Raw genomic sequence first — 23479 nt, 5'->3', positions numbered from 1 at the left:
TGAAGCACACAGAAGGAAACATGATGTGGATAAAAATCTGTTTCTATAGGTTCAGTTTCTGAGGACTCTCTCCAGAAGGGTAACATCCAAAAGACTTAACAGGGAAGAGTTTTCCCAAGGGCTGTGCTGGGGTGTGTGAACTGCATGAACACAAGGGAAAGCCCCACCTCATTGGAGATGCGCCGCTGGTCGATGTAGGCCATGAACTGGGAGCTGAGGCTGTCTGTGTCCTGGCACTTGGGCTGCCTCACCTCCTCCTCCTCCTCCTCCGTGGCACAGCTGTCAATGTAGTCAATCTGGTCGAGATCGTGTTCCACTTGACAAACATACAAAGAGAAAACAGCCACAATTAGATAAGCCATGAGACAGGACAAAACCCAGCAATACAGCACAGTCAGGAGCTAAGGTCCTGCTTTTTCTGCCATCTGGGAAAGCTCAGCCTGAAAGCTCCTGGATTTTGTCAGGCCCACTAACATTAGATCAACAAATTTTGAAATAATTGTAAAATTTATGCCTTTTATAAAGCAACGAGGAACGTGTATCAAGGAGGCAGTTTTATACTGCTGGCTGCAAATACTTTTGCAGTGACTGAAAAAGTAAATACTGTGATTTCCTTTTCAAAACCAAAAGCTATATATCAAAGTATTTCAGCTAATATCAAGACTGTACAATGACCTTTGTATATTTTGGAATAATTTCTCCTGGTTCTCTGTCAGAAAAATCAGAATGCATATGACAGATCCTTCTACTAGTGTTACTACTACAACAAAATAGAGAGTAGCACGTCTAAGTTATCTGGATGCAAATACAATAAATATAAGAAGTGTATGTGGAAATAATGAACAACACTACAGAAAACAACAAAATTCCTCAAAAACAATATAAGCACCTGCAATTTTATTTTAAAAGAAGAATGAAAAAGAAACTAGGAATCACTGAAATGAGAGCAAGAAATAGCATGGTCTGGCTGGTGTTGATTTTTCTTTGTGTGGGAGATACTATGTAGGGCAATTTTTTCACTTGTCACTGCTTTTCCACATTCTGCCCGGGGATTCTGAGAGTCATGACATTGAGCAAACGCCCCTAGTGAAAAATACTGCACTGGGGATGCAGGGGAAAGTTTAAGTTCCCTTTCAGACCACTAGATTTCTTTTTTCTTAAAACTCTCCCCAAACTTGCTCCAGACTCTTGCAGACATTCTTCTTTACTCCCCCGCCCCTTTCCTGCTTGTCTAAAACAGACTTCTCTTTGCCTCACCACACAATCTAGCAACTGTTACTGCCAAAGCCACCCCCTCTGCTACTACAACCATCCAAAACTACATTCCTATATACTGTGGCTTCATTAAATTTCCATCTCAGTTTCAAATCTTAAAAAAACCCAAAAAACCCAAACTTCCCTTCTTTCCAGGCTTGCTTATTAAATCATGATGATGATAATAAAAACAATAATACAGAAAAATGTGAAAGATACTAGTAGCTGTGTTAGGAACATAAAACTGCAAAACATGTGGATCTCTGACAGCAACATGCTATGGTTTGTGCCCCTCTCAGATACACCTACTCATGAACTGATCATGCTCCAGCTTCAAAGTCTGCTAGGCATTTTGAAATCCCTGGTGTGCAAAAGCCAAAGAACAAAATAAAGTTAGTCTTGGAGGCAGAGCTGGCAGCACTACCTGTTATTAAAGCTGCCCAACGCTCCCCATGACACCATGTCTTCAATTCTTCTAACTGCTAGAATGTAACTGTTTGAAAATAATTTTTTCCCCATTAATGTGTGAAAGACCTTGAGTTAACTAAAAAGTTTCAGATATTTCTAGAAGGTTGCAAAAAAAATAAAAAATTGTGGCACAGAAGACTAAGACCAAGAAAAGAAGATGGCAAAAGATAACGATGGGAAGAGGAGGGAGGAGAGAAGAAAAAGTGGGAGCTGGGCCTAGGACATTAGACATAGCTGGGAAGAGCAATACTTAGAAAAAATTAACAGTAGCCATCAGGGAAAATGAAAACCAGGGAGCAGCTGACAAAGAAGAAGAACCAAAGTATATGCAGAAGAGATCTAATAATAAGTACTGCAGAACAATGGAGAAGAAGGAATGATTGAAAAAACAAACTTGAAACCTTGTTAAAATTAAGGTATATAAACAAAAGGAGACACTGGTAGCAGCAGATTTCTGGCAGTTAAAATGAAAGAGGACTGGAGATCAAGAAATATGGAAAGCATGATCACCTCTTGAACAGCTATGAAGGTGATCCTGTGAGACTGCAGGACACCAAATGAGAAAGCACAACAAAGCACTGCCACTCACAAACACCAGCCCCTCCTGGATGATATTAAAGTTTGGATTAAAACCCAAAACTGGAATGAGACACTAGTGCCAGTCGGAAATATAAAATTCCCTGACAAAACTGCTCATCCTGTTCTGACAGCAGTCAGCACAGAGCACTGACAATTTACTGCTGCAGTAAATTTTCCCCAGAAGCTCAAACAGCAAAACTCCATGCACTGAAATTCAATATTCCAAAATACCATTTGAAGCAGTTGAGACTTTAACATAGGACACAGCCAAAAGCTGACAAAGTTTTCAAGAAAATACCAATTCTGCTGTTATTTGATTTTGCCTTTAACATTCTTAAAACAACGGTATTTTTAGTTTTCACAACATTGCTTTTGTGTAATTCCACCTAAACCTTTCTGGTTTTTTTCCTCTTTAAACAAGCTACTATCTGTAGGAGACATTCTGAAACTTTAATAATGATAACAATAAATACTGTTAGCCAAAAGTCACTACTTACCTCCACCATTAATTACAACTGCACTCCCTCTGTTTTCTTGGTACTGACTTTCTCTTCTCAGTCTCTGCTCTTTGGTGAACTCTGCCACACGTAATGGGAGATCTGAGAACTCATCTGTTGGCTTTGGAAAACAAACAGTGAAGTCTAGAAATATTTCTCCTCAGAAACATAATTTTGTAATCTACTACTTCTTGATTTGTCCTAGATTTGTATTTCAATTGCCCTGTTTTACAACCACAAAACACACTAATTTAAAGCAAAAGACAGCTATAACGTATTGTTTTAAAAAAACATAGAGCTGAGCTTTCTTTAGAAACCAGCTACCTACAGTTCTGATTGCAGTACCTGCACGTGACTGAAAACATCCCAGGATGGAAAATCCTAGCACATTCTCTAAAATCAAGTTGGGAGTGCAAGTATGGAGTATAGCTCATTGTGACTTTAGGTCTTGGCTATTTTCTAGTTGCTCCAAGAGGAAAAGAGAACTTCTTCCTGGCAATAATAATTGACAATCTTTCTGCTAAGAGATCCTCTTTTCCTCCTTGTAAATAGCTCCTTTTAAACAAAGGAATAAGACAAATTTCCAGCTGATTTCCAAAGCTGAATATTCATGTTCAGATTTATTTTATTGAAACATCTTTTCATGAAAAATTAGAGTTGACTCAGCATTGTAATTTGATACTGTTACAAAGTTTTTAAAACGAGGAACCCTATTTTTCTCATTTTTTATGCTCCAGTAAATTAACCTCTCATGCACTGTTTTATACATTTCTGTTAATACTTCCAACCTGGGGTCTGTCCCATATAAAATTAGCCTTACTTTTTCTCCAATAAAACAAGTAATATTGGCTCAAGGCAACCTGCACACTAGCACATGCATGTTACCCATGGAATGTGCTTCCAGATGCATACATTTAGTTATCTTTACTGTACAATACTGCAGTCAACAAAAATAAAGCTGCAACACTTACTTCATTCCCTGACCATCTTTTGTCTCCACTGTCCACACTATTGAAGCCAGAATCAAGTGCCCCATATGGACGACTGGAATAGAGCTCCTCGTGGCTGTCAAACACACAGTTTTAGTTACTGTGATAGAAACACCACCAAAAGCTTCTCAGCCATTACACAACAACAGCAGAATAAGCCACCAAGCACACTTTCAGCGTGTTCACAAGCTCAGCATGTCTGAAAACCTCATGCTGCATTTGCTACAATAGAGCAGGAGGTACATGCTGACAGCTCACCACCCCTGTCAGTCAGCTGTCACCTGCCACTGCCTGGCCCTCTGAGCTGAGCTGATTCAAAGGAGAGATCCACTCTTCAAACATTTCCCAAAGAGAAATGATGACAAAGCAAACTGCAAACTGATCTCATATTTCTCTGTTTAGCAAGTCAAACTTTCATTTTCTACTACTCATATGTTTTGGTTGAAAACCACTGTCAAACAAACTTTTACATAAATAGGCATAAATATGTACAAAATCACTAAAAATACAGAATATACTACTTTTACTCAAAACTATGCAGTTTTGAGTAATTACCTAAATGTCATACATAAAATATTACATAAATGTCTTCTGTGTCATAATGACATAAGAAACTGCAGTAAGTAACAGTATTTCAGATACATCATAATGTAATAACTGTAGAAGTACAGTTCTCATTTACAGAGCTTTGTCAATGACATGTCTAGTCAAAGGCATTAGACATGTGCCCAGTGTTACAATACATATAACCAAACAGGCATACAGTTCTTTAAATTTCTGGGCTTAGAAACTACGTCATTCAGCAGTATAGCCATCACAGATGTCAACTCTGGCAACTGCTGCAGATAGCTCCAGTAAAAGAGACAATGGGACTTGTCTGATCCACTGCAGATGGCATTTCACAATGGTTCAACTGTCCTATTGGCACTCGATGCCCCAGGGAGAACTGCAGCAGTAATTACTACATAATGCACAAGGAGGAATGAATTTCAGGAAGCTAATTGCTTCACCCCATCATAACTGAATTGCAGGTCATTTTCTCACTGGCACTGCTCTCAAGTTGCTGCTCCCTCTGAAATTCCATTTTCAGGAAATACTTATTTTCAAATTATTGTTATTATTATTATTATTATTATTATTACTACTACTACTAAAGACCGACAGACTACTCTCAAGGCCTATTTTAGTTTTCAGACAGACATGAAATAGCAAAGAAGTACCAGGAGGGATGGAGGCTACAGATGAGACACATTAAGCTATGCATCTGCTTCTATGCAGATGTAGACTAAAAGACAAGCTCTTGCATCTGCACAGAGTTTTGACTAACTCAAATCCACTTTTACGGCCCTGTATTTGAACAGAAGGATTATCTGCATAATAAACCATCAGAAAGGAAAAAAGCCAAAGAAAAAACCAACTCCTTTCTTCTGGGTGAGAAGAAAAAAGAACTACTATGAAGTCACCCAATGTAGTTAAAGAGCTACTAATTTGAGTAATTGACAATAGAACCATAATTATACTAACAGTTCATAGAATTCACATATATTTTTACAACATGGAAAAAAGAAAAATCCATCTGCAATAGAATTCCATTTTAAATGAATCAATATTTTCAGCATTTCCTGAGCACCCTGCTGTAAATTGAACAATTGCTACAAATTAAGGAGCTCAAAAATGAGGAAGTGTTTTGATACAAATTTTCTTTCAGCCTGCCTTTTCAATGGGAGAATTTGAAAAGCTTTACATCTAACACTAAAGTTAGCTGGAAGCTCAAAAATACATAAACACTGTGCCCAGGACTTCTCCTTTTTAACAACAAAGTTCCTATCTGTCTTCCCAGCTCTCACAACAAAACCCATCTACTCAATGCTACACACTTCACACATTTATAATCATACAGCAGCCATCCTGAAATCAGCTGAGACTTGGGATTTTTATTCCTCCCTGACCAACAAGCCACAAAGGAACAATTAAGCCACATTAAGCATTTGGAGAGATCAGACCATTTTGGGGTAACTACAACTTACAGGAAGCTATGTAAAGCTTGAAATCAAAGGATGAGAAGCCAAATGCCTGCTAAGACCAACAATGAAAGCCAGTTCTTGCTGCCATTTCCATGTCACACTAAAACCTGTATGTTTACCTCCTGTAAGCAAGAGCAGTTGCCCAAGTCCCAGAATATTCACTACACTGGTTCACCCATGGGTACTAGGTATTTTAAACCTTCTAGCTCCAGACTGTGCCAGTCTGCCAACAACTGCTACACAGCTTTGACAGTTCTGCCTCCTCTCAGTCTCACTCCCTCCAGCACCAACCTGAGCTGCTCTGAGTTTCACTGCAGCAAATGAGACTGGCTTACTGCAGCTGAACAGAACTTGCTACAAGATAAATTTCACATAGTTTATGTTTAGAAAAGGACTGAAGCATAGAGATTCACTCTAGTTAAACAGTTTGATATAATTTGACAAGGCTAAACCAATCAATTAGCTGTGCTAGAACCTCCAACCCACGTCCTGCCATGGTGTTTCAGAGCATCTTGTTTTATTAACAGTACCAACAGCCTTGTTATTAAAAATGTTCGACAAATGTGAACTGACAGCATGGCAGACTTCCTTAAACTTTAAGAGTTTCTACTACTCAGACCCTCAACCTGCATGGTGTTAGACCAAGCTGATCAGATAAACCAGCAACCAACTCTAGGTGGACTGACTGATAGCATATTTCTATTGGTCACCTTTGAAGATAACAAACACAAAGCTCTTTTGCCTTAACTGTATCACAGCTGAAGGATTTTATTTCTTTCACCTCAAGTTACATAAAAATATAATAACCGAGGATTTTCTCTTTCACGGGATCATTCCACAATTTTCTCCTAAAATGTGCTCTGTCCACAGACAGTTCTTCCATAGCTACATGAAGATGGAAAGAATCACTTGCAACACTAAATGCCCTAAACAGCACAGTACAACAAATAATTCCACCAACTCTTATCTCTTCTTGGGTACAGAAATACAGCTAAGGCAAAGCCAGTTGAAGCTCATTTCATACTGCTGAGTCTGGTAGAAATTCTAGAGAAAACATCCTCAACTTGTTTTTACAAGTTGAAGATGTTCTGCCCTTGTTTTTACATTTACAATTTCAAGCTATGATTAAAATATATTAATTCTTCTCATTTCACAAAAGCAATTTATGAAAATTTCCAGAGCAATATACAGCTACAGACAACAATTTTAATCAGTAAGCCTACAGCCCACCTGATTTTGAATTCCTCTTAAAAATTAACAAACTATGTTAGAGCTAAACAGATCATAACATTTTCTCATTTAGAGCCTTTTCCTTCCAGAAGAAGGACAGTATCCTCAATATTATGCAGAAACCAGCTGCACCAGCTTGTATTGGAAATCTATTAACCCTTGACATGCTCATATGCTAACCTCATCTAGAACAGTAACTTAGGACATTCAGTGCTGATGAGGAATCACTCTGTCAGTTCCTCATGCAAATTCTTCTTCATCAATCTGACTCATGATGATTTATTGTGAAGCCCTCTGATATGTGTTTTATTGCTGCTAAGGCAGCAGTATATCCTTCAGCAGCTTACTCCTCCACACATTATTGCTACCTTCAAAGATGACTGAAGTGATTTTTATATATATTCAGTTTCATACTTCACTGACTGCCTTTCTTCTGTATCACATAACAGAAATAAATCTCAACTCCTGGTTTTTGCTAGACATCTTAATTTAGCAGCTGATATGGCTGACTGTTCCAATATTTGTGTTACAATGCCAAGCAGCAGTGCCAAGTGACAGCTTGCCAGAAATAACAGTTTACTAACGGGGTGGAGATCAGCATTTACACCTGCGGTTTGAGCACAGCCGTTATAAAATTCTGTACAAAAGGTTAAAAATCACAGCTGGGATATGATTCAGTAAGTCTGTGGAAAATATTAAGATCTTGTAAACTGAACATAGATGTTAACAACACAGGAGCATACCCCCTGTATTGTTTATTATTATTCTCTTTTTACTGCATATCAGCTCTGACACTGCCTTTCCCATAACCCTGCCCAAGTCATCTCCTGAACCACTTCTCAGTTCTTACACACTGGTACCTTACTAGAATGCACCATGAAATACCATAAACAAAATTTTTTTAAAGCCTCGTCAATGCACTTGCTAAAGAACAATCCTTGATCTGTTTTTTTTTTTAATAAACTCAAGGTGGACTGACAAAATTTTCCTGAATGCCATTAAAACTGGTTTGTGCAAAACTTACCATGATCCAAATCCCATGGGTCTCCTATCATAATCAGGCAAGTCTGGCGCTATCTTGCATGCTTCTATGTTCAGGTATTTAAATATATGAATTTTTCCTTTTATACATATCTTCAAAAAAAAATTAAGTAAGTATAATTTGACAATATATTTTCAAAATACACTACAGACATTCAAGATGTAGTTGAGAATAATAATAAATGAGCACATTTACATCAATCAATGTATCTTTTATTCTAATATCACTGCATTTTAAAGGAACAGCTATAGTGGAGCATCATAGGATGCCTGTGGTAGACAAATGGAAGCTGTCCTCCAAGTACATCTGGTCTGCAGGCAATTCTGTCAGCTGGATGCTGAAATTTCATCATGCAAACAAGACATGAGCATTTACAAGTACCAGAATTTATACCCTTGGCATCAGAACAGATGCATCCCACCCATGCCCATATTTGAATGGTAGTGGCAGACTGCCAAAGCCAGCTCAAATTTATCGCCAATGAAGGCAGTAACAGCTGTCTCTGCTTTCACAAGGAAAGTAAAACCCTACTGAAACTACAAGTTTCAGCAAGTGCCCCTCTTGACTCTGATGCAGCAGCTCACAGTAGAACCTGTAAGACTCAGGGGCTCCTATAACCACACTGAAAGTCAAATTAGTCATTAACAATATTGCAGTTTCTAGCTCAAAGGCCAATTTGAGTACTCTGCTGCAAAGTGGATCAGCAAACTGCAGCACTGAGGCCTCAGTCAAAATTTTGACATTTGAGTGACAGAAAATCAGTCCTGCCTAACAGAGTTTCCTCTCTCTTCTGCTGAAAGCAGAAATATTCAAGCCAACATGAGTGAATTTTTTGTAATATTCCACAACAGAGACTATTAATACAGTAAAGAGAAGAAAAGGGATTTTTCCAGCTGTTCCACATATTTAGTACTTGCAGACAATAGAATGTATTTAAAGTTCTCTTGCTCTTAAATAACAAATATGTAACATAATCCTTCAATTTATAACTTAGTTCTGCCCTCGTTAGCTGAACTTGTCATCTGATTTTGTAGCTGCAGTTTACCTGTGCAGGGGGGGACTGGAGAGGGTTGTTTTCTAACATGATGGTCTGAAGATGTCTGAGGTTCCTATAACAAACTGGTATTGTTGTTATTTTATTGCAGGAGAAATCTAATCGAATCAAAGGCAACTCAGCAAGCTCTGGAGATAGAAAACAAACATACAATTCAGAAGATTAAAAGACGGTTAAGAAAAAAAGCAAGGGTATGAAAATATGTGTTTCAGAAAACAATTAAGCTGCTTCTAGCTCTCAGGAGAAGAAAAGGGGACTGAAAACAGAGAAGTATTTGAAATTTCTGCTGTTATAGTGGAGAGCCATTTTCTCACCTTCAGGTAAACGCACCAAATTATTTCTTCTGACATTTAGGTCTCGCAAGGACTCCAAACTGCCAATCTGTGGAGGTATTGTCTGTATTTCATTACAGCTCACATCCTACAAAGAAGAGCAAAGAATGAGTTATCACTGTCTAAGTCTTTGTTGACCGAAATATGCAGGTGTATTTAGGAAAAAAAAACCCCAGCTATTTATATAACACCTCAGATCCGTACAGTCATTCAATCTCAGTGCTCATATGAAGCATTGTTCTCATTTTAAACACAAAGGGAAATAAAAGCTTTAAAAGACTAAGCATTCAGATGTAGAAATTTATTTCAAGTTACTCCACAGTATATCAGCACAATTTGTTACATAAAAGCTTTCTGCCAGAAATAAACATAGCAAGAACTCTAATTCCACCAGGTATTCCTTTCTAGAATAGGGAAGACTTTTAAATTGACATAGATCAGTTGCTCTCCAGCATCTTTCCCTCACATAAAATTCTTCTAAAATCTCAAAGTATTTAAAACTCTTTTCTAACACCTCTATATAAAGCCAAACACACTTAGAGACACTGTGGCAGACACAGACCATCCTTAGGCCAAGAGCAGAACAGTAATAGCTGGAAATCAAGTGTATACTCACAAGCTCTGTCAGCTGTCTCAGCCGTCCAATTTCTTCAGGTATTGAAACCAACTTATTATTACTTGCTATCAAAACTTTTAGTGGTAAACTACAGAGGTGTACTGGCAATGTTGAAAGCTGGTTTCGACTTTTGGACAGAAAGAAAACAAAATAATCATAAGTCTAATGAGAAATATTCATGCAATGAAAGACACATACAAAAAGCACACTCCACTTAGATGATCAAAGATGATCAAATCAGTTTTTATGTAATTACTACAAAAGTGGTTCCATGAGGCTGTTCTTCATTACTTGCTTTATCTAGTTATATGTGAACAAACTCTGAATATCAAGTATCAAGGCTGATCAGAGGCTTTGGAGTGAAGCAATGTGAGGTTTTTGTGCTCTTTCAGGTGCTCTGATAAGTGGCCATGCTCTGTCACAAAGGAGTATGTTTGGGCTGAGGGCAAAAGCTTTCCTCATGCTAAAGCACAATTGGTAAGACAACTGTTACCTGATATTTAGAAATGTTAGAGACTGTAAGTTCAAAACAGCCTCTGGGATATAGCGAATGCAGTTCTGGTACAGATTCAGAGTCTCCAGGGACACAAAGTGGCAGGCTTCTGCTGGAAGCTCCGACAGTCTGTTCCGTGACAAGTCTGCAGGGAGGGAAACAAGAAAGATTCAGTAAAGCTGCCTTAGAACTTCAAAAGTTCCTTGCTTGGCAAGGTTGTTTTGGTTAAACTTCTCTAACCAAAACACCTACCAAATGTTTACACTTGAAGAATCTGTATGTTTCTTTGGACAGTTCCAATTACTAGTCTGTGGGCACAAAATACCTATTAGCATTACTCTCCTTCACAAGCTGCACTATGATAAATAATGCAGTTGCAAAGGGTTCTTTTTTTCTTTAAAGTTCAAGGAAAGTTGCTGCTTATAAATTCCAAAGGGCAGTTCCCACAGACACACACCTACAGTCCCCACTTCCTGACACACCCAGCTCTGAGTTCTGATAGAAGCATTACCCAACCTCCAGGTATGACAAAAGCTCACCACAGCAGGGGCTGTGATGGATATGAAGTTCAGCAGGGTGCACACAGCTAAGAAAGCATGAAAGTCATGGAAACCTCTAATCCACCAATACAAAAAGTTAATGGGGAACATTATGAAACCCCTTGTCCGTTCAACAATAAAAATTTAAAAAGATAAATTAATTAAAAATCACTCCCCCACCAATACACAAACACCAAGTGCTTCTTTCCAGCTGGTATCAGGCTCAAACATGACCCCAGCTTCAACTTGTCCAAACTTGATTTTGAAAAATCAACACTTTAAATGAATGTTTCTGACAGCTCTAATAGTGGGAGTTAAAACTACAAAATGATAGAAGTCAGCAATAAGTTTGCATTGCATATCTAGAATAGTTTTATTATTTTATGACAGAAAGCAGTTTGAGATCTTTGCCCTACTTTTCTACTTTTTGTGAGAAAGAAAACATTTTTCCCTTTTATCCCTTTCTTCTAGGAGTGAAGAAAAACTTGCACTTACAGATTGCTAAAGACAGGCTGCATAAACATCCTGATCTTACCATTTGCTAATCCAGATAAAACATCAGACAAATGCATCAATGCAAAGAAATATCATTCTGCTGGATCCTTCTTCCTGCTACTGCCAAAGCAGAATTTTCCTACCTCTACAGCTTGTCCCAGGTGCTTTGCATTGCCAGAGTGTATGAGAGAACCTGATCAGAAATGCAGTGGTTTTTTGATCACCTCTCCCAAAAACCCTACACCAGAACCAGGGAAAAATCTTGGTGCAGGCAGAAGAATCCCTACTTTGGTGGCAGAGACCATTCTTGGCATTTTAAAGCACTCACTGAACTCCAGCTTAAGTGGAAGCAGCAAATTAACTGGACTGATCACAACCTGCTTAGGAATCTGTAGGTAACAAAGGAGTCAATAAAGTAATTGTATATATCCTGCAGAACACAGCATACACTTCCAAGAATTTATGCAATGGATGCTTATTTTGCATTAGCCATCTCCCAGAGTGCTCTAGTATGTCCTAAAGTCCCTTCTGCTTTACTTCCATAGTTTAATTCTAATTAAGGATTTAGTGAAAATGACAACACACTCCAGCCCTCCCCTCCAAGTTGCAGAGCTGCAGCAGATTTAAAGGAGAGTTTCAGTGCTGTGCTACACCGTGGTGTCCAAAACTGTGACATTCCTAGTGGGATCTCTGTGTGCCAACACTGTTGTAAAACATAACAAGAGAAGAGAAGTTTTCAATCATACTATCCCAACATAAGTAATGTATCCTATTTATTTTATAATAATAATATAATTTATAATATAAATATTTCTACCAAGTGCAGCTAACCACACCGGAATTACCTACCATCCACACAACTTGCTGTGAGGTTTCACAATACAATTTTATGTTACCATGCAAGAAAGAGAGAAAAATGCAAATTATTTCAGAGAAGACCAGAAACAATCAACAGTAATTTAGAAAAAGTACTTATTTCCCACACTGACTGGATGTTTAACCATCTATTTGAAGAGTTATTTCAACAGTGGTTTATGTATAAGGTGTAAAAGTTTCTGAATTCCACCACTTCTCTCACAACACAGGAGCATCCTTCAGCTCACAGCTTTATCCTTCCTTCACACAGCTGTGCTGCCAAAGGCAGTTTGAATTCTACCCATTTTAACAGAGAAACAGGCATCCCAAGTAGTGAGCCCTATTTTCTGGCAGAAAAGTGACAAAAAGTTTCTTTCTACTCTGTTTTGGAAAGGGTTTAACCACAAATATGAGAATTCTTATTTGCTTTTTGTTTCACTTTACCTTACCAAAGAACATCTAAAAACTATTTTTTACACATTGTGCAGACCATAAGGCATGAATTAGTCAAGAACTTCACATGCTGTGAACTACGATTTAGTATTGCTACAGAAATAACTCCCTGCAAAAATAACACTAGGTATGAAGAAATGAAAATACACTCTTTTAAGCAACAAATGAGCTCAGAGTGTGATAGGAAAGAGACACCAAAGCTGGTTAGAACCAATGAATAGGTTTTTCCAGACTTCCCTCAATCTACAGCGATTTTTAAAACTTGGCATTCCTATTTAGCAGTACACATTCAGTGGGAAAAGGATTAAATCAGCTGAATTTTGATGCTGCAGTATAGTCTCTTAAATCATTCAAAATGGGTCTAACCAGTTACAAGTCTGGTTAATAAGTTTAGAGCATTTTTACTCATTATGGCCATGAGAATGCTGTCTTACACACAGCATCTGTGATTTCATGTGCCCAAAGGGGGAGCCAAGAGGGAGGGCTGGCCAGGACCATAAAAACAGACAAGCAGTAGGAAAACAACAACTAAGCTAAAAAGAGAGTTGAGAATTAGACAGAAGCAACACATGACAAAATAGCGTGAATTCTGAACCTGCAAATTCAAGAACTGCTTTTGGTTATTTGCAATCCTTGCTTTGTCCCCCCCCAAACCTTCAATAGGTATTTAAATTTCCTAAAGTTCAGAACACAGCATCCCTAAGATACAGTGACATTTTTTAGTTTGTTCAATTTCTCTGGAATCCTTTCCCATGCCAGAAAAGACCCTAAATCTGACCAGAAATAGGGTAGAGTGCAGCAGTTATTGCATGAAACAATTCAGCAATTCCATCCTCTCCCCCATCACCTTCCTCAAAACACCTGAATGAGAGGCACAGCTATTACAAAACCAGAAGATAACAAAATCATTCCAGTGACTGGTTATACATTCACATATTTGCTGCCCAGCAGCACAGCACTAGCCGGTGTTTTTCTCAAAAGAGAAAGTATAAGTGAGGTAAAGGAAAAAATGAAGGTATTTTATTTAAATACCTAATTAATACCCTGACAATTAAGACTTGTTTTGGTCATATTCTTCTGCTACTGTATGCATGAAATAACTTCAACAACCAAAAGACAGAAAGGTATTACAGTTTACACAAATTATTGTGTAAACTAAAATTTCTGCAAAGATTTCTATTTCTCAGAGAAAATAACAGATGTTGTAGTGAGGTATTATTTAAATTTTCCTATTTTTTAACAAGCAAGAAGTAATCTATGTGATGCAGGTTATTTTCTTTAACAAGTAGGTGCACACCCTTGCTGCTTCTCATACCTTAAACTGCAAAAAACAAATTACTAATCCCCCCATAAAAGCACAAATACTGAATTTCACTATGAATAATCATATGAATGAAATATAGCTGTTATAATTTGAACTAGGATTAACTCATTTGTGTCCACACTTCATGGGTTAAAATCACTGTTACCAGAAATCTTTAAGAAAAAAGGCTTGCCTAGTTTACTAAAAATGGATGTGTTTCCTTGAAGGCAAGATCATGTGGAATTTTGGCAAAGAGGAAGCATTCTTTGGAACTAAGCTCTTCGTGAAAGATAAAAAACCGTACAGATACAAAATGAAATCTCAGAGCAGAGTCAGATCACTGACCTTTTCCATCTTAATTAGGATTCTGTGGAGACAGCCAGCAAATCCAATGTAAAATGTGACTAAAGACACACTGTGCTTCAAAGTGCATCATTTGGCATTAAATGCAAACTCCTCCTGCTCAAAGAAGAACGTTCCTCTAACATCAAACATTAGCGGGTCTGTGTTCACACATTTTTAACTTCAGCTGTAACACAATTTTGTCTCCAAAGAACAATCAATGATGCACAAAGATACACTGTTCAACCTATGGGGCACCCACTGTCCACACTACAAAGAGAGGGAGCAGCAGCTCAACTGTTGCTGGCACTCAGACCAGCTGGGTGGTGGTGAATTCCAATTCATCACCAGATGCTGATGGGATCAGTCCATAATCCTGTTCTGATGGGAATATGGCTTCTGCTCTCATTCCAATTAACTACAACAAAGGCAGACACTCTAGACCTGGGCTTTGATACAAAATTTTGTTAATAAAAATCTGCCTTTTGTCATCAGAGACCAGCACGTGTTCCCCACACACTCTGAATTTTTATTTTTTTAAATTTCAACCAGCAAAGCCCAGATTTTGGCTGTCTATTCAAAACCAAATGTCTGCAACCACCACAACACCTGCTGGCAGCACTGATGTATGAGAGATTGTGACACTCTCAGCTGTGGGCTCCCACCCATGATGTAACATGGCTCCAGAACAGCCCCTTTGCAGCTGTGTGATGTCAGCCATGAACTTGCAGCAGTGATGCAACAACCCTGCTATCTGTGAATTGATCTGAATCCCAATGGTGAATAGACTGCCCTCAGCTAGAATGACTTCATTTCTATGGCAAGCAAATGTTCTTTTTTCCCAAAAACTATAAGACGTGTTATAGCTTGAAAGCACATTCATGGTTTCCTTTAATAACAGACAAATCTAAGACATATGAGCTTGCAGCTGACAGAGGAAAATATATTTTCTTATGAATAATTAAAGAAGCCAATCAATGACAAGAAGGCTGACAGCCAATACAGTGACAGAAGGCAAAAGGCAGCACTAACTGCTTTAGGAGGAGAAGGTGTAGCTGTTTAAGAAGAAATACCAAAATCTCGAACTGTATAAACAGCCCTTCCCCCCCCCCATACACAACTTAAAGACCAGAAGCAAACTCCACACTTTCACACTGACAACAACAAAACCACCATTGCACTGGAGAATATCCCTGAATTGGGTGATGTAGTCTTGATGATATGGAAAGCAGCTCACTAGAACAGCTCATTTACAGCTACTGGAAAGTGACTGCTTAGGTACAGCCACCCCTCAGATAATGTCACTAAAACCATCTTTTGAGGAACTTGATGCCCTCTGATTGCTCAATCCTGACATTTAGAATCAATTCTATTAGAACAACAACATTTTCAAATGGATTTGAGGCACATTGTTATACAAACCTCGGCTCCACCTTTAGCTTGTCACTTATTCTCTTAGCCAAATAAATACATGCATCTTTATCCTGGTTTTATGAATTTTTTTTCACTTCTCAAACACTTCAGAACTTGATAACCTAAGAGCAACAATCCTTGTGATTCTGCTGACTTTTAGGAAACACTCCCATAAAGCTATTAAGAGAAAATTAACATAATGAAAGCATAGCCCCAAGCAGATGAGCTACTGGTATTATGGTTCTGACTTTTCTTGCACAAGGAAACCAGAAATCATCATAAGAGAACACCTCTGTGATATATTTCTGATGCTGTTGGTCCCTGTACTCAGTTACAGGGAGTGTTTTTCTTTCTAAACACTGAAAATGTTGGCATCCTTCAAGCTTCATTTCCCACCTGGAGGATTTCCTGGCACAGGAGGGGTGACTTTACCTCTTCCTGCCTGCTGTGATACAAGACTACCATTTTTGCCATACCCTAATTTAAAACAAACCTCAAAAATGTCATCTCCTGACTCACCTTCTACCTGCCAGCCCTGTCAAACCTGAATTTTTCCCAATTATTTCCCCAAGCATCAAGATACTCTTTGTGTAAACCAATTAAGGTAAGGTGGCATTCACTGAACCAAAATGCATTTGTTCCTTCTGTGTTTTCCCCAGGTAAACTGTCAAGGACAGTCCCACTGCCCAAGCCAGATACCCACAGAACAGATGTAACAAAGACTGTTTTCACCTGCATTATTTCTGTAGCCCTGTATTAAAATATAGAATTTCCAGTTTCAATTTCCAGCATTTCATGAAGGAAGATTAAGTTCAGATGTGATCCATCCTTGATACACTTATCACATTTCAATTCTCAGCAGATCCGTGCTTGATATGCATGATCACATTCCTGCTTAGCAGCAGCATCAGCAGCATTAAACTGCACTTTAACCATTTCCATGAACTAACAGTTTGTAACTGAGAAGCTCCAACCTGCTGCTTTTGGCACCATGCACAGGCTGCTATTGCTGCAGTTCCAGAAAACAAGGCAAAGGTTAGTGGTTTCTTCCAAATGTTGACTTGGTGGTGCTACATTTGGAATGCAGAGTGACCATCAAAACTTGTTCCACCAACCTGAGAATTCACTGCTTAACATGAAACACAAACAGAAGATTACACATCACACTGAAATGGGCCTTCTGGATTGCCTTGAGTGCTAAAGACAAGGTTTGTAGCTTTTGACCAAGGCTGCTTAACTGTCCTTTATAAAACCTGCTTCAAATCACTGCCAAATCATTGTCAAGTTTCACATGTGTGAATCAAAGTTTCACAGATGCTATTTCCTCTGGCTACAGTTTTATTTTGGAATATTCAATACAAATAACAAAGCTTCTTGCCAAAGCTTTTAAAAAACAAGAAAACTCCTCACTTCTCTGAAGAACTCCCACAAATCCCTTGCTTGAAGCAAGTTTAATGAAGTGAGAACTATGGCCAAAGCCTTTACCTTTTTTTCCCTTTCAACACCCAGATTACCCATGAAAGCTGGCTGGCTTTTTTCTTTTCTAATTCAGAAGTGTCCTAAGAACAGTCACACAAGGGAGATTTGCAGAATCTGGCTTCCAAGTTACTTGAACTACACTAAGCTTTTTTAGCAACTCTTTTCTGTTAAAACACATCATATTAACAAAAAAAAAATTAAACAAGTACAACCCTCTTACCTGGCCTAGTCTCTGCAACATTCACCATTTGCTCTTAAGACTAGAAAAATCTATATACAAAGATCTGCAAGAACTTTAATTATACTAAGTAAGAAAACTCAATCGTACCTGAGATCAAAGAGGAAAACAGAAGATTCTAAACACCAACTCCCATTCTCCTTCCCTTTTTTCTCTTCACATAATTTTAATGCATATTTGCTGTAGTTTAGCTTTCTCTTTTACATATGAAGGAAAACCTCACAGGTGCCACCATAAAAAACACTGACTAAACACAAACACATATTACAGTCCCACCCTTAATGTAAGCTGCTGTATGACCACTGACAAGAAAGCACATTTCCAAGGAAAGCATGATGTCTTGCTAGAACAGAACCACCTGAGTACTGCAAGAAGAGGATAAACATTCAAACAAGAGTAACAGCTTGGAATACAATGCCACTTCCCCTGCAAAATGATTTCATTTTCCTTTTGCAAGGAAAAATATTGTTTATAAAAAACAACAAGACAAACAGTGACAACTATAGAACACCATTACATAGCTCTTGTGTGGCTACTAGAGAACAGGCAAGAGTGACAAGCTCCAGACCTTGCAGGAACTGAAAACTTTTCATGTTCCAACAACTCCAGTTGCTTTCCCTCTAATTGGCTCTAGAGCAGAAAGATCTGTAGCCTGAATGGATTAAACTGTAACATCAACTATTGTTTATTCATTATTCAATGTAGACCCTGCCTTCACAGTCAGCCACTTGAAGCCTCGGAGCAATTCCTCACTGGCCATGTGTTCCCACCCTCTCCCTTGCAGCAGCCTGTGCAGCCACACTGCCAGTTGGGTCTCATTACTGAGAACAAATCCTAAAAAAAACCAAAGCCACAAATGGTCTTCAGCCCTTCTGAGGCATGATGCAGTTCCTGCTGCAGTTGAGTAATCTCTGACATCGACACAAGGGAGAGGATGAGAATGTGGCTTTATGAGTATTGAAGAACAAGATTAGGACTTCTGGCAGTACCTGGGATTTGGACTAGCTGGTTAATAACAACCATGAAACTGCCCTTTTGTTTTTTGTTTTTGCTTTTTTGTTTTGTTTTGAGTCGTTAACTCACAAACACTTCTAATAAAACAGGTCTTTTCAGAGTAGCAAATACAGGAATGTGATCAGGGATTTGCACCCAAGTTTTGCTGTTATGGATACGTACCTCAGTACAAAGCATGCTATGTCCTTGTGTACTGTACACATCATGGTATTTTAAGGATGGCATAAGAGTGGATAAGAGTGAGATGAAACCACTTTTCAGATGAGCAGGGGCAGATTTTCAGTAGCTTTAAAAGGGAGGCAGAAGGAAGTCAGGTGACCTGCCAGCTGGGCCTTATGACTGACCAGTAAACAACAGGACAGATTTCAGACAGAATACAAACTGCACCTCATGTACTGCTACAGCAGAGATGATGCAAAGTAGAACTGTTTATCCTTGTCTGAAAACAGGAATTAATTCTAACCCCTTCACGTGAGGTTTGAGGTTAAATAAGTTTTTCCATGTGCTCTACTTCCAACTTCCCAGTGACAGCCCCCCAGTCTTTTCTCTCTTTTAGCAATTTCATTCTCTTTCCTCACTAAACTTGGCACTCACCCAACAGCATAACCATGCTTCTCTTCAAACAGTTCCAAAACTAATTGGAATTTGCAGAGGTAACTTTGCAAAAGATCTATCACTGAGTAAATGACCTGGAGTCTCCAGCCCACCAGGGCCAGTTAAATCAGGGAAGCTCAGTTCCTCATTGTCCAGCTGCAGTGCAGCCCCTCTGCTTTTTTTATGCAGAGCATATACATAGACATGGTATTTATCTCCAAGGAAAGCAGCCTTTGGACTACACCTACAAAGCTGGTATGGCAGCCTACACCCCTCCATTGATAAAACTGGCTTGAAAGAAGCTGTTTGGGTTTGGCCCAAACCTACTCCTTGTTGATTTAAAACTAAAAAAGAAAAACAAAAAAGTCAAATGATAGCATGAAACCCTCATGTCTAGCCTTTTATACAGTATGACAAAGACAGTTTAATGACATCTGAAAGCCTTGGAGATCCCCACCCTCTGGGATCCGACTTTACTGGTTTAAAATTATCCCCTCTCTTGGGTACTCCCTGCCAGCCCCTTGCTGTAAGCTACTATTTCTGCAATGCTTGTGTGAGCATTTCCCAATTCACATCAGGCAGAAAAACCGTCAGGTTAGCTCACATGATTTTTGAAGCTGTTTAAACTTCTCTTGCAAATTTTGCCTGAAGCTAACTTGGGGAGGACTTACATGAACTGTCTCTCTAGTGGATATATGAGGGCAGTGATTTCCTTTGGCAGCACAGTTTCCTTAAATTAGCTGTGATCAGCACATTGACAAAGAAGTTGAAGTTTTGCCTTAACAAAGAATTGAGAAAAGGAGAAGTAAGAAAACAACTTTTGAAAGAAAATCTTTCATCAGGATTTTCTAAGTTGACGTTACTTTGAATTGAATAAGATCAAAGTCTTCATTACTTAAGCATTCCATTTTCTTGTAGCATTATGCAACCATCTTGGCTAAAACAAAGGAGACTAATCTTGTTTTGTAAATGTCTCACTGCAACACAATCCCTTAAAATCATTACATGGTTCAGAATTGCTGTTCTGATTCCCAGCATACAAAAACCAAAATTTACCTCTCCTGTATTTCTTCAACATCTGTTTTTATCTAGGACATCTGCTTTTCTCAGTTCTCACACTCAGGACCATGGAGAATAAATACCAGCATATGAACATTCTCCTACCAAAAACATTAACATATCTCCCTTCTATGGACTCTCTCAATCAATACAATTCCTCATTTTCTTTGACATCATCTCTTCACTTTCCCATGAGCACCTCAAGACAGCTGATGGCTCAAGACTTGAGTACAACTTGTCATGTCCACAGAGGCAGAACTAACCTGACTGTCAGGTCATAACTTACAGCAACTTGTTCTTAGTGATCTGGCTTGTTGTGCAGAGGGGAGTTGAGCTGCCATGCACAAACAGGAACAAATGTGGCAAAGGGCTGCAAAAAAGTCCAGTTGAAGACATTCTTTTGCAGGCTCGAGATGAAATGTTGAATTTGAAAGTCAAGTCACTTAATACATATTTTTATCTTGTTTTTAATTAAAAGCTTGGTAATGTTGTTATGCTTGTCCTCACATCATGGTAAACTGTATTCAAAAATAAACTTCACTACAGGACACAGTGCAGCTGCCACCTCCAGAGCAAGGGCTGAGCCAGTGGAACCAGGAGATGTCTGCTCTCAGCAAGAGAGAAGGCTCTGTGCTCTAGGGGTAACTTTACTTTTCCTTACTTTTACAAGTTAAAAGTACCACACTTTTCTCATGGTCCAGAGACTGATCAGTAAGCACTCAGAAGGCATCAAGGTCTTCACACACATTATTGTCTCCTCAAACCCGTTTCTCCCTCTTTTCCAATTTTACATGGAAAACATGGGGCACACAATATGAACAAAGACTATGCACAGAAGCAGATATGAAAAATAGAAAAGACTCCTGCCAAGAAACTATGCTGCACATACAGCTTCTCACAAAACAGACATGAAATCAAGAATATGATAAATATTAGTTCCTTCATTTCACAGTAAGAGTTTCAGATACTATGCTAGATACCATAGTCTGTAGTTTAAAATCCACAGCCAAACTTCAGTTATTCATAAAAGGGCGGGGAAGGAAGAGTCAGATAACCAGGACAAAGCAAAACCACAGGTTAATATAAAATCGAATGCAGAGCATGCACTAGATTTGGTAATGACACTGGTGACAGAAGAGTGTCAAGGACCTCTAGAAGGACTGAGCCAGGCTAGAAAAACCCTGCAAGGCAGCACAGTGCGTTCTGAGTACATTTACACTGTCCAAAGGGGTCCTTCCAGCTCAGGCATCCCAGGTACATGGACCACATTGATAAACAACCCTCAACAATCTGTTTATGGCTATCAGAGTCACACCTGGGGAGATCATGAGAGAGGAAGATTGTGTGGTACTGTCACTTTGCTGGATGTTCTGCCCTGGCTTTCATCTCAATCAGTAAAATATCTCATACATACAGCCATTCTAATAGCTCTGTGAATAAACTGTAACTTGGGGAAGGACAACCTGGCATGGAATAAAAGTGGGAGCAATGTGTCAGTCAGGAGGGCTGGAAACATAAAATGCAACTAACAAAGACTTCTTATTTCTACTATTCATCTATTTATTTTACTAAAAGCTTCAATTCATCTTAATACTGGACATAAAATTCTCCATCTACAAGCATTTTCACATATAAATGCCAGTTAATATAACAGCTGCTATTTACCTATTGCCACATTAATTCTGCATATTCCCCCTATATATTTCATCAGTCAGTTCAAAATGTATTACTAAAGTCCTTTTTTCCCCACATCAGTTTAAATAGAATGATAGAATAAAGTCTGCAATAGATAGAAAGGCAATAAAGAAAAATTTCTAGCTGCAAATACATTTCAAAATGTCTTAAGGGAAGAGTTAGAAACAAACCAGAACTGAAAATTCAAGGGTCCTAAAAAGCAAAGTGAGTAATTTCACATAAAAAGGCCAATTACTTTCAGAGAAAGGCAAGTATTTCTATAAAATTTTATGCCTCTTATTACTGCATTTCTCTGACATTCTTAATAGAGTGCCTCTGTATTTATGGCACTGAGATACAGATTCATCAGACTGCACAGTAAAGTCAACAAATACATCTCATACCACTGCAGACACTGATCCATCTTCTGCAGAACTGTATTTTACTGAGGAGAAAAGTCAATAAAGTCTAACAGTCAAAAGTCCTATGTTCTTTTAATGGCTCCTTGAGGCCATCTCTCCTGCTGACATCATCCCTAACAAAAAAAGCCTGTTACACTTTACACAAGCAGTGTTTCAATTTCAATAGGACAATTATTGCCAGAATTCTAGAATGAGAGCTGGAGTCTTACAAAGTCATCTGTGCAGTACAAGCCATTTTAGTGTCAAGGAATAAAACAACAGTATAGGATATGCATGGAAAATATCCCTTATCAAAGGGAACAGCCAAACAAGGAGATAAATGGCAGCAATTGCCAAAATACATGTTTAAAATATGAAATAAATTTTGAATCAGGAAACCATAAAAGTCACCTTCAGTCAAAAACACACCATGCAGACATCACCAGGGATCAAGGGCTACAGGACTGGAGGCCACCATTTCATTCATCTTCACTTTTTAAAAAAAAAAAACCCTAAGCTTGCTAAAAAGTAGTAGCAAGGCTATTAAAATGATTGCTACATTCTCCAGTTAGCATTTGGGGTGAATTGTATGCACTTCTTTTCACAAAATAAAATTAACAGTATGAATGCTGGAAGCAAAGGTGTTTTATAAAATAAAATCCAAACTCATCTGACCACAAATGAATCTTTTTTTTCAAATCCAAACCAAGCTATTCCTCTTCAGGGAAACGCTTAAGGTGAGGTTTAACAGTAAACATTGCTCTAAAGAAGCTGTCATGAAAATTAATCTCAAACTGCAGTAGTCACTTTGAAAATTTTTGGCTAGTTGCTTTTATCTTTCCATGTCCTTCAGTGAAACATTTTTCTGCATGTGAAAACTTTCATCTATACCAGCTCAGTGCAAACTGATGAATATGAAAGCTTTTTGCCTTGCTAGGAGAATTCTTAACAAACACTGAGCCACAGAAGAGAAGCTGTGCAGCCACTGCCCACACTGCACAACAACGATGAGAATTCCACTTCCAGAGATCTCTATTATTCT

The 23479-nt window shown here is 38.5% G+C and overlaps 1 protein-coding gene across 2 annotated transcripts in view; it reads right to left on the bottom strand.

Moving 5' to 3' along the window:
• LRCH3 (leucine rich repeats and calponin homology domain containing 3) overlaps positions 1 to 23479 on the bottom strand; it is a 61649-nt gene that overhangs the window by 26327 nt on the left and 11843 nt on the right. For both annotated transcript variants that reach the window (XM_066556963.1, XM_066556964.1), the window contains exons 2-9: positions 10579 to 10723; positions 10086 to 10212; positions 9452 to 9557; positions 9129 to 9265; positions 8066 to 8175; positions 3770 to 3863; positions 2799 to 2919; positions 168 to 316 (exon numbers count right to left, since the gene is read on the bottom strand). In XM_066556963.1, coding sequence (XP_066413060.1) covers positions 168 to 316; positions 2799 to 2919; positions 3770 to 3863; positions 8066 to 8175; positions 9129 to 9265; positions 9452 to 9557; positions 10086 to 10212; positions 10579 to 10723 — 989 coding nt within the window. The remainder of the gene's footprint in view (positions 1 to 167; positions 317 to 2798; positions 2920 to 3769; positions 3864 to 8065; positions 8176 to 9128; positions 9266 to 9451; positions 9558 to 10085; positions 10213 to 10578; positions 10724 to 23479) is intronic.

Source organism: Molothrus aeneus, chromosome 10 (genome assembly GCF_037042795.1).
Source record: "Molothrus aeneus isolate 106 chromosome 10, BPBGC_Maene_1.0, whole genome shotgun sequence".
NCBI lineage: Eukaryota > Metazoa > Chordata > Aves > Passeriformes > Icteridae > Molothrus > Molothrus aeneus.
The sequence above is the reverse complement of the archived record's forward strand: the minus strand, read 5'-3'. Positions and strand labels throughout refer to the sequence as shown.